The sequence below is a fragment of the Mustela nigripes genome, chromosome 6 (genome assembly GCF_022355385.1).
Source record: "Mustela nigripes isolate SB6536 chromosome 6, MUSNIG.SB6536, whole genome shotgun sequence".
Classification (NCBI taxonomy): domain Eukaryota; kingdom Metazoa; phylum Chordata; class Mammalia; order Carnivora; family Mustelidae; genus Mustela; species Mustela nigripes.
The window spans coordinates 75,851,662-75,864,533 of NC_081562.1; the positions used below are offsets into that span (position 1 = coordinate 75,851,662).

Here is a 12,872-nt window from a genome sequence, read left to right on the forward strand (position 1 = left end):
TCATGGGAAGGAGGTGGAGAAGGGAAGAGGAACCTCAGGGTAGTCGGCCATATCAGCTCCATCCATTCTGGTCAGCAGGAGCTTGGCTGCTGCAGTCATACAGTGTATATGACATAATGTCAAGCCCATGCGCTCCTGCTCCTTGTAATTGTTGCCAGGAGAGGAATTTATAAACACCTTGCTTGTGCTTTGGACAGTGAGACATTAGCAGCATCAGGGATAACATGTGAAGGATGACACTAAGAACAACCAAAGGTTATCCAGCACTTACTATGTGCTATTGCTCTAAGTGCTTGAGATGATTAACTAATATGACCCCCGTAACAAATACATGAGGTAGAGAGTAACATTTCTACTTTATAGACAGGAATTGAGGCAAAGAGTAAGTCAGTGCTTCATATTTGGAGAAAAATCTCCAAAGGTTTTCAGAATTTGTGTCTATAGACCAGGTTAAAATGAGGTAACTGATTCTTTCTCTGCATACCTTTTAAGAGTTATAACACAGGAATTAATTCCACAATGTCTATTTTGTAATCTTTCTGCCTGGGTCTCACCAGAAGACATCCCAAATGATGACAGAGAGGAAGATTATTGGTGTAGTCCACACAGAAGTTCTGTACTACTTCCTAATGTGTGATCTTGGGCAAGTCATCAGAATGTTCTGAACTTAAGTTTAGTACCCAGAAAAGCACTACAATGTTTACCCCACAAGACTGTATAGTTAAATGAAGACTTTGACCACTGATGCAAATATGTACTGCAATATTTAGGTGTCCTGGTGAGTAGAGCCTTTATGCATAATTTATGGGATTTTCTTGGGTCATTCCTGTAGGATTTTTACTTTATCTGCTGGCATCAGAATTCTTGATTAAATGCAACTCCACTTTTTTTTTTTTTAAGTTGAAAAAAGAAAATATTTATTTGATAGAGAGAGGGAGATCACAAATAGGCAGAGAGAAGGGGAAGCAGGCTCCCGGCCAAGCACAAAGCCCAATGCAGGGCTCAATCCCAGGACCCTGGATCATGACCTGAGCAGAAGGCAGAGGCATAGCCCACTAAGCCACCCAGGTACCCCTCCACTTTTTCTTTTTTTTTTTTGCAGAAGAAAATAAAATTTAATTTTGTGTGCATTGAGAAGCCACCTGAACATGAGATCCCATCTCTATTGTAAGCCTGTGGACAAGTGATCTAGTATCTTTAAGGGATGATCTCATGCTGTTTTGACAGGTGGGCTTAGGATGGCACACCATAACTATGGAGGTAAGTCTTAATAGCTGCCCAGATAATACTATAGAAAATTCTTGCTAATAAAAGCTACAGTTAGGGCAAAATGGCAATGGAGACCAATAGAGTTCCAAAAGGAACTGTCAGATGATCATCCAGCAGGTATTTTGTTTTTATTTACAAAGCAAATAGTTTTTGTCAACCCAACATAATGGCTTATGTCACATCTGGTTTTGACAACAACCAGAAATAATATCTCAAGGGTTCCTAAAGCATTTCATTTCAAAGTTTTATATTTATTAGAATAATTCCTTAGAATAATTTTTAGGTATTATATTTATTTTTAAAGATAGTTGAGTTTATCCATGTTAAAAAGAGGTAAAATATAATTAAAATGAGTAAGAATTGCATAAATATATAGAGATAACAAAATTTTGTAGATGCCTTTCCTGTGTAACTTAGATCCTAAAATCAAAGGAAGAGAATCAAGAAATAGAAAAATGCAAAGGAGATAAATGACTAATGAATTGTCATAACTTTTATTTGATTATTTTCATTTACAATTCTGGCACTGACACTTTTTTTAAAAAAAGATTTTAATTTTATGTAAAGATTGAACTTCAATAAAATAACTTAAAAAATTTACATATACATCACTAAATTTCCATAAAATATACAATACTTTTGATACAGCTATAGGCTAGAATGACTTTGAAGGGAATGGTACATAGTCATAATTTTTAAGAGATACCCCATATGTCACATGTAAGAATAAATATTTATATTGAATTTTCCAAGACATGTGAAGTATTAAATACTATATATATAACATGCACTCAAATTAAAATATACATTTTGAAATACATATTTTAAAAGCATAAAACTCTTGATTTAATCTAGATGTACATTAGAGCTTTTAAATAGAAATTTGAACATTTATTACAAATAAAGATACTCTAACATCAAATGTGATATATAGTCCAAAAGCCTCTAGGAACCAGTTTGGACATGTAGAATATAAAGTTCTACTTTGGCTAGAGTTAAGTCTTATTTTTTTTTTTAACCTTCAAATGAGATGGAATGATGTTAAATTTACTAAAATCATAAAACTTCACAAAATATCGGTTTATAAGTACTTGTACGCTGCATTCCTTTTTCTCATACTGATATGACAAAAATCAAACACATGAACTTAACTGTGTGAAATAAATATATGAATATTACTGCTAAAGAAAGTAGTTATTGAACATTCCATAGACAAATTACTCAAGTGCAAGACTGCTTTATACATATAAAGATTTATAGGAATCACACCATTCTACACTCACAGGCAAATTAAGAGGATAAAATTCTCTCATGTATTTCTGAACATCATTAACACTCTTACAAAATATCTCTTTGATGATTACTGGCACACAAATATTTCCCCCTCTAAAAGACAATGTAAAAGAGAGTTGGTAGCAGTTAGCTATTTGGCATTTTTAAATGATTGCTATTTCCAGAAAACAGCAATATTTCTCACCCAGAAGAACTGAAAGTACTGATAATTGATCTGTTGTTACCAACTGATCACTTCATCAAACTAGCTTGACATTTTTGTACATGAGGCTAAGAAAACTGATAAAAAAGAAAACAGGACATTAAAATCAATCCAGAGAAGAATTCTAAGTCTTTTCATAGGCAGCAGCTATATATTTTATCCACTGTTTAATAGATTCTTCTATAAAGCACATGTTATGAATTCTCTGTCATGGGCCTGCTAGGTCATTTTTTTTATTTGCAGTTAGTAAAAAGATAAAAACTGAAAACTTGTTGCAACAGCTGTATAAATGTAAGTTGTTAGGTGCTAAGTAGAATTTGAGATTTTCTAATCAGGAAAACAGTTAAAAAATATAACTGATTATAACAAAAATCTCATTAATTATTCTTAATTACTGTGCCAATGTGATAAAAATCCTTCCACTCCCTGTCACTATATTATGGTATTTTAAGCCATTAGTGTCATTAAGCTGTGAGACTTTCTTAGATAAGATATAGATAGTATTTTTTAGAATATCCTTCCCCTAGAATCTATAATTACATTTCAATTTTACTTTCCAATATAAAAGTCAAAGGGTAAGTTGTCAGTTAACATTTTTCCTCTTCATTCTTCCTCTAGATAATGGATTTTGAAATGATAGTAAGCAACTTCTAAATTTTTTGTTTTAATTGAATTCTCATTTTAGAGTAACTTAAAAAATAATATTTAGACTCCATACACTAAAATCTAGCTCAGTGGTAAAATAAAATTATGAAAAAGCACTTGACAACATTACTGTCATAGCATTTTCCATCAGGGGACTAATTATTGCATATGGCTGGGAACAAAATTACAAACGGAAATACTACCTTTTAAATTTAGTTTTGATTTAGATCTTTTACAAATACATTAAAAATAATGTTTTGGGTAATTAATTACTAAGGTACAACAGTCAAAATTATTAGGAATGCTTGTGTTGAAGAAAAATATTAATACCAAATCTTTAAAATTTATCTGACAGCACATTCAGCCCTATGTGTTCAAATGCAGGTGAAGGGTTATATTCTCTTTAGTCTATGGTAGATCTCATCAGCCACCCAAGCTAAGCCTCAAATAGGGGTTACGACTTTCTTTACTACGTGTTCCTAAAACACAATAGGTCTCTAGTGAATTTGCAGCATGCTTAGAAGGAAACCCTAATTTTGGTTAAAAGCATGATGCTTAACCTGTTATAATATGGTAGGTCAAATCATACCATATATAAATTGTCCTACAAAATATACATTTGATGGTATTTCAAATGGAATGTTTTCAAGTTGGTGGTGGTAGCCAAAGATGCTGAGAACTTAAAAGGTACATAATATAAAAAAACCTGCAAAATTCAAATACTTAATTTTTAATATATTATAAAGGTTCACCAAATCTAAAAATAATACTCTAATTGTATAAGGTTTCTTTTTAAGTAGTTGTTTTTAAAAAAGTTATAAATAATCTTTATACTGTGCCAACTGTCTTGTACTTCAAAGATAAGGAAATTTGTCTTTATCACTATATAAATAACAAATAGTCCTTTAAAGGAGAGGTTGAGGAGAATAAAGGAGAATGTGGCTAATCTTCCCTGCTACTATGTGCAGTTATGGATATAAAGTTGAATATACGATTTGCTTATGTCAGGGAGAACAGGCCATGTTCTGCTTTAAGAAATAATAAAAGTCCAGTTGCCCCTTTAATAAAGTTACTGTGCATTCAGCACAGCTGAGTACATAAGCATATAGTTAAGGCTATGCATGTAATAAAGAGAAGAATTGAGGCAATTTGGATAAATCAGAAAAATACATTTTTAGAGAGCACTTTATTGGTCTAAATATTTTTTCTTCCCATCATATTCTGATTTTACCACACAATAGCTCATTTTCCACTTTACCTGTGTGAAATATTACACAGATAAGATATTTCTTATGGGATAAGAAATATCAATGATTTTCTCTATTAAATCACATCTCCTTTTCTGGGGGAAAAGATCAATATTAATATCCCCTTAGAAATCAAAGCACCTAATTCAGGGGAAAACAACTCTCTAAAATTTTTTTAATATATGAAATGATCAAAGGAAGAAAACTTTTTTTTTTGGCTGAAGGATATTTAGACCAGTAAAATGACAGTTCAAGCGGTTACCATATTCCTGGTGGCTATGAGAACAAACCTCCTTGGCTACATCTTCAGTTTTGATAATAGTTCTAGGAATAAACCAGACTTCAAGCGAAGAACAAAACATCTTGGAGACTGGCAGAAACACACTGAATTTAGAGATAGCCATCTTTTCACTCCAAAGAGTACCTTATTAGAAGTTTAGAGCCATATTAAAGTCCATCAAACTTACATATTCCTATCTGGCCCCAGACCATTCATATTTTCATTGGAATTAGCAAGTAATTTTTTATATTCTGAATAGCTCTTAAGAGCAAAAATTAGAGTTCATTGATGAATGGGCATAAAAACCAACAAACATTTTGAGAAGACATTGTAGCAATGTATATTATATTAGAGCCATTAATCTGTTCCAATAGAAAATCCTAATTTTTAGACAAGAAGGAAAAAGTCCAAGCAAGTATGAGAAAAAGGAAACACCCACAGACATATCTATGTCTTTTTTTGATAAACTGTCAGGGCAAATGAGAAAAGGGTGTGCAAAATAAAAATGAGTTTATGTTCTTAAAGTAAAAAAAAAAAAAAAAAAAAAAAAAAGACTATAGTATTATTAAGTAATGTCACAGTTCCCTTAAGAGTTACTAAAAAAACTAAGGAAAAAATTTGTCCCACTATTTAATTAAAACATCAGTAACAGCTGGATTATCTGTCACTGATTTTCTTTCTTTCTTTTTTGCTTCAGGAATTACTTGATTAAAAGAAGGGGAAAAATAGTCTGCTAGCAACTATTTGTATTAACACAAATGAAGGCACAAATAGTAGGACTCCAGAGGCGATGAGTGAAGGCATGGTAAGCATCAGGTGATTTTGGCATGAACAGAAACCCTGAAACACAGTCAAAGATCTGGTGCTATTTTGTGTTTATAGTTGTGTACCTAAGTGGCTAACTCATATCAGGGATCCATAAAAATGTTTTCTTTCTTACTTTCTAGCAATAAAATATACTTATCAAAACTTGCTACCTTATCTGTGCAAATGTATACTTATCACCAATGCAAAAAATATGTATGAAAATAAACCCTAAAAGACCTGCTTTTCATAATGTTCAAAAGGTCCTGTGCAGAGTCAGTTTCTGAAGAACTCTCAAGATCTGATTTGGAGAGAGAGACCAAAATGTGGAATCCACAGGAGATAAGGACAATTGTGCCTCTGTATGAGGTACTTTTGAATTTGTTGAAAGCTTAAACAGAATCTTTCTAATAGCTGATCACAGATACACTTCTTGTCCTTAGGAAAATTTAGGGCCAACAGGCCATGTTTTGACAGAAAACACCCTCGGATCTTATCCCAGAATCCTCCTTCATAAGTATATCATACAATTAAGCTAGAATAGACTGATTCTATTGCCACTAATAATTATATATGGTTTTAGGAAAAAAGGATACCACTGAAGTCACTGGATACAATATTCATTTTAGACTACCTCAGGAAGGAATTACATACATTTGTTCAGTAATTATTAGTTTAAAATCTCTAAATATTGTTTTATATTTCTGCTTGTGAAAAAAAATGTCATCATGGTTGTATCTTCCTCCTAATCAAATATTCTAGATTATGAGGTCATTCAAAACTAGACTGTGGAAAGAACCAGATTAAAAGCAGGGCATTGAGGTCACCAATTGCTGCTTTTGTCCCCCAGGTTTGTTTAAATACCTAAATAAATCAGCATCTGAAAATTATTCTACATCAGAAGCATCGTTGTCAGAAAGATGATAGTTACTTCCCTTCACCCGAATATATTCAATATATCTCCCTTCATCAGAATCTGAAGCGCCACATGTACATAACCTGTTGTCAAAGAGTGATTCTATTTCTTCTAATTTTTTCCCTTTGGTCTCAGGAAGACAGCCATAGATGAAAAGGAGTCCCACACCAGCGAATCCAGCATAAAGGAAGAAGGCTCCTGCAATGGAAAATAATACGTATTTGTAGGTACAGTCCTATGTTGGAAGGAGTACTTGATATGACTTTTCTTTCTGGTCAATTGTGCCTAACTGGTCTGACATGGATCAAGAAATAACTACCAGCCTGCTTTACTGTTACTGTTCGAGCTCTAGGAACATAATATAATGTATTATTAGTCTTGTAATGCCTAACTAACTCAAGAGGAATGATAAACTGGGTTCAGATATAACTTCTGCTTTGAATCTCTCCTTACTTCTCTGGCTAGAGATCATTGTTCTCTCCTATGTATTTTTAAAGCACTTTGCTGAGGCCCCCATCATCGTTATCAAAAAGTATTATAATTGTCTGCATGAATTTGTGTTTGTCTTGTCTGCTAAACTGCAGGCACTTTGAGGGAGATGTGTTCTTCTGCTTCAGTGTCAAAACTGATCTCCTTGAGGGCTGAGTCTGTATGGCTTGTTTGTGTTTGGGTCCCCAGTGCCTAGAATGGTACCTGACACATTGGAGGGTCTAGAAATAAATGTGCTTTTGTTCACTGCCAGATGGAATACACTGGGTAAATAGATCTGAAATGAAGGGCTAAACTAGAAAATATAAAGACATATTTAAAAAATCAAGCTTTAAGCAAAACAGAGCAGTTAAAGACCTGAATAATATTTCTCATTCTGTTGAATCATTACAGAATGGGAAAGACATTTTTTTTCTTTTTTTTTTTATTAATTTTTATTTTTTATAAACATATATTTTTATCCCCAGGGGTACAGGTCTGTGAATCACCAGGTTTACACACTTCACAGCACTCACCAAAGCACATATCCTCCCCAATGTCCATAATACCACCCCCTTCTCCCAAACCCCCTCCCCCCAGCAACCCTCAGTTTGTTTTGTAAGATTAAGAGTCACTTATGGTTTGTCTCCCTCCCAATCCCATCTTGTTTCATTTATTCTTCTCCTACCCACTTAAGCCCCCATGTTGCATCACCACTTCCTCATATCAGGGAGATCATATGATAGTTGTCTTTCTCTGCTTGACTTATTTCGCTAAGCATGATACGCTCTAGTTCCATCCATGTTGTCGCAAATGGCAAGATTTCATTTCTTTTGATGGCTGCATAGTATTCCATTGTGTATATATACCACATCTTCTTGATCCATTCATCTGTTGATGGACATCTAGGTTCTTTCCATAGTTTGGCTATTGTGGACATTGCTGCTATAAACATTCGGGTGCACGTGCCCCTTTGGATCACTACGTTTGTATCTTTAGGGTAAATACCCAATAGTGCAATTGCTGGGTCATAGGGCAGAGAGAAAAACAGAAAGCTTTTCCGCTAAGGTCAGGAACACGGCAGGGATGTCCATTATTACCACTGTTATTCAACATAGTACTAGAGGTCCTAGCCTCAGCAATCAGACAACGAAAGGAAATTAAAGGCATCCAAATCGGCAAAGAAGAAGTCAAATTATCACTCTTCACAGATGATATGATACTCTGTGTGGAAAACCCAAAAGACTCCACTCCAAAACTGCTAGAACTTATACAGGAATTCAGTAAAGTGTCAGGATATAAAATCAATGCACAGAAATCAGTTGCATTTCTCTACACCAACAGCAAGACAGAAGAAAGAGATATTAAGGAGTCAATCCCATTTACAATTGCATCCAAAACCATAAGATACCTAGGAATAAACCTAACCAAAGAGACACAGAATCTATACTCAGAAAACTATAAAGTACTCATGAAAGAAATTGAGGAAGACACAAAGAAATGGAAAAATGTTCCATGCTCCTGGATTGGAAGAATAAATATTGTGAAAATGTCTATGCTACCTAAAGCAATCTACACATTTAATGCAATTCCTATCAAAGTACCATCCATCTTTTTCAAAGAAATGGAACAAATAATGCTAAAATTTATATGGAACCAGAAAAGACCTCGAATAGCCAAAGGGATATTGAAAAAGAAAGCCAACGTTGGTGGCATCACAATTCCGGACTTCAAGCTCTATTACAAAGCTGTCATCATCAAGACAGCATGGTACTGGCACAAAAACAGACACATAGATCAATGGGACAGAATAGAGAGCCCAGAAATAGACCCTCAACTCTATGGCCAACTAATCTTCGACAAAGCAGGAAAGAATGTCCAATGGAAAAAAGACAGCCTTTTCAATAAATGGTGCTGGGAAAATTGGACAGCCACATGCAGAAAAATGAAATTGGACCATTTCCTTACACCACACACAAAAATAGACTCAAAATGGATGAAGGACCTCAATGTGCGAAAGGAATTCATCAAAATCCTTGAGGAGAACACAGGCAGCAACCTCTTCGACCTCTGCTGCAGCAACATCTTCCTAGGAACAACGCCAAAGGCAAGGGAAGCAAGGGCAAAAATGAACTATTGGGATTTCATCAAGATCAAAAGCTTTTGCACAGCAAAGGAAACAGTTCACAAAATCAAAAGACAACTGACAGAATGGGAGAAGATATTTGCAAACGACATACCAGATAAAGGACTAGTGTCCAGAATCTATAAAGAACTTAGCAAACTCAACACCCAAAGAACAAATAATCCAATCAAGAAATGGGCAGAGGACATGAACAGACATTTCTGCAAAGAAGACATCCAGATGGCCAACAGACACATGAAAAAGTGCTCCATATCACTCGGCATCAGGGAAATACAAATCAAAACCACAATGCGATATCACCTCACACCAGTCAGAATGGCTAAAATCAACAAGTCAGGAAATGACAGATGCTGGCGAGGATGCGGAGAAAGGGGAACCCTCCTACACTGTTGGTGGGAATGCAAGCTGGTGCAGCCACTCTGGAAAACAGCATGGAGGTTCCTCAAAATGTTGAAAATAGACATTTTGTTTTTAAGACTTTTTTTTTTAAAGATTTTATTTATTTATTTGACAGAGATCACAAGTAGGCAGAGAGGCAGGCAGAGAGAGAGGAGGAAGCAGGCTCCCTGCTGAGCAGAGAGCCTGATGTGGGCTCTATCCCAGGAACCTGGGATCATGACCTGAGCCGAAGGCAGCGGATTAACCCACAGAGCCACCCAGGCGCCCAAGGCTACTTTTTTTTTTTAAGAGACCACAGGCACACGTGTGGGTGGGGAGGGGCAGGCAGTGAGGGAGAGAATCTCAGACAGACTCCCTGCTGAGTGTGGAGCCCAACTCGAGGCTGGATTCTATGACCCTGAGATCATGACCTGAGCTAAAACCAAGAGTTGGATGCGAGTTGGACGCTCAACCAACTGAGTATCCAGGTGCCCCAAGACTACTTTCTTAAAGACATGCCTATAAGCACCATTTCAGGAAAAGGAAACCATGGAGGAAAAATGCTGCTGAACTGACCACCTGAAAGAATCTGCTCTGAAATGAGAAGGAGTTATGAGAAAAGAAGCGAAAAAGAGGTAAATTATGAGATTTTGAAAAAACATGAAAGGGTTGACTAAATTATGACAGTTTGTTAGATTAAATCATCAGAAGCTATAAGACTCTTAAAATGCTGGATTAAATCACATTCTCGGTTAAAAACTCCATTTACACCTATAGGGGTCCTTTATTTCATTTGTTTTGGTTCATGTTAAAAAGACATGTCTTATACTTGGTAAATAATCAGAACATAATACTAGGTCACCTGGGATGCATGACTGAATTACAGTGAAAGGAAGGATCTGTAGAGAGTGTGGATTGGAAAGTCACAAAGTGACACAGGCAGACTCCTAGAATAGTTTCTTAAATTCTCTTGACCTTGGTTTCCTCATCTAATGCAGAAAATAATTGCTGCCCTGCCCTGCCCAACTGCAAACAACAGAAATAATTAATGTATGATGTTACATGCCTATCAGAATTCCAAAAAAGGGGATAGCATTATCATATTCCACTAAATGACTAGGGAAGAAGGGTTACTATTAGCACAGAATGATATTAGTAGGACTTAAACACTGGGAAAATTTTCATGAAAAAGGTGATACTGACAAGCTAGATCTTGGATAATGTGGGGATTTAGGGGGAAAAATGAAAGGAGATACAGTCCTGTGTTTGATTACAGAGAAGTGAAACTTGTGGGAAGAGAAATGGAATCTTTAACAGGGAGGGATAAAGAAAGGATGGTAATCATGATGATAACACAGAAAAATAAGTGCAGATGGTAAAACATTTTAGACTAAATCAGGCTGCTAAACTCCAAAATCTCTAACAGAGAAAACTAGGTTTGGCTTTATAAACTGTAATATTGAGGAAACACTTACCATGTTTCACAATTTAGGAACAGGCATAAAGAAAAGTAACAAATCTTTCAGTGCTCAACCCTATAGTTAAAAATAATTAGATGGATTAGGAAAATTCTTAAAAGGCCATAGGGCTTCATGGTTGTGACCCAGATTCCCAAGCCAAACAACATCAAGGAAATGCTATTAAAATATAAGAACTTTTATAGAATCTGAAGAAAGTAAAGTGAGCAAATAGCAAAACTTCCTAAGTGTGCTCCACTGGTGAGACGTATGGGTAAGCCCCAGGGGCAAGGGCCAACTGGGGGTGGGTGGTTGCAACCCGCTCCAAATAATGGCCAAGTCAATTATGTAAACTTACTTAGCATTTCTTTTTGGAATGAAAATGAAAAAAAAAAAACTTGTCTGTAATGAGTCTGTCAGGATAGTTAAGTGCACATATTCCTTAGCTTTGTTCTGAAGGAAGTAAATCTTATTAGAGTCCTATAACAAGTTTTGGATTTAAGCAAATGTTTAATTGAATTATACATAATAAGGAATCAAGATCATGTGTGACTGAATTTCAGTATTTCAGTATAGGAACTTTGATACAATCCTTTCCAAGGGATCTAATTGGTAGATTTAGTATTTAGTATTCACAGTGCTATACATAAAATGGTATACTGGTGACAGTTTTTAGTAATAAACACTAGTGCATGAGGTCCAAGGCAGACAGACTATCTAAGCAGTACAGTTTAGAAAGGAAACCAAAATCTGGAGAAAATAAAAGACCTGCATATTTCAAGAGAAATACTTCATTATGGCATGTGTTTGGTAAATGAGGAATAGAAACATGCACCTTACATAAACCAATAACATGTAGATTAAAATTCAGATCCAAAAACAGGGAAAAAACTATCTAAACTTAAATGTTGTTCCGCTTCTAGCGAGCAGTAGACCTAATGGACCAGTGTGCCGACATAATTGAAGCTTGGCTTAATGCAAAGCAAAATCTGCTTCTACCCGGATATAGTTCTTTATTATATATATAAATATATCAATTGAAAGTGCAGTTGACACTAGTATCCAGTGTGCAACATAGTGATTCCACAACTCTGTCTTATGCTGTGCTCACAAGTATAGCTACCATCTGTCACCACACTATTACTATTATTACTGTAATACTGATCATATGCCATATTACTGTACCACTGATCACATGCCCTATGCTGTACTTTCCATCTCCGGGACTTTTTCATTCCATTACTGGAAGCCTGTACCTCCTACCAATCATTTTGCCCATCCCCTCAAGCCCCTACCTCTCTGGCAACCACCAGTTTGTTCTAACTGGATATTTCTGAAAGAAGCCTGGCTATGAGCTATTTACATTTTATTTGTTGCCTCATGTTGTTCAGGCAGCATAAATTTGAGAGAAAGGCACTCTGGTAACAAATGCCTTGCCTTGTAGACTTTTGGTCTATGACTTAAGATGTTACCCTATATTTAGGTCTTTAAATATTTAAGAATTCTCCAAAACAAAACAAAAAAAATAAGCATTCTCAAGAACTAGCAAATATGGGTAAATATTTATTGTGTAAATATTTATGGTCTCAGAAAGATAGGTTTTTGATTTATGTAAAAAGTTCTAATTGCCAATGGGTTAAAACTGAATATATGAAATACATATCCAGTTTCAAATGCCAGTGTATTTCCTTTTTTAATGTTTCTAAATTTCTAAAAGTTCACTGGGGGACACAAGAGTTTTATAAAGATAATAAATACCAATACGGA

General features: G+C 35.2%; 1 protein-coding gene across 1 annotated transcript in view; it reads right to left on the reverse strand.

Annotated features, from left to right (window-relative positions):
• Window positions 1–1,744: 1,744 nt before the first annotated feature.
• Window positions 1,745–12,872, reverse strand: part of SLC2A13 (solute carrier family 2 member 13) — a 378,809-nt gene continuing 367,681 nt past the window's right edge. Inside the window, exon 10 of the mRNA XM_059402898.1 lies at window positions 1,745–6,854. Coding sequence (XP_059258881.1) covers window positions 6,628–6,854 — 227 coding nt within the window. The 3' untranslated portion in view covers window positions 1,745–6,627. The remainder of the gene's footprint in view (window positions 6,855–12,872) is intronic.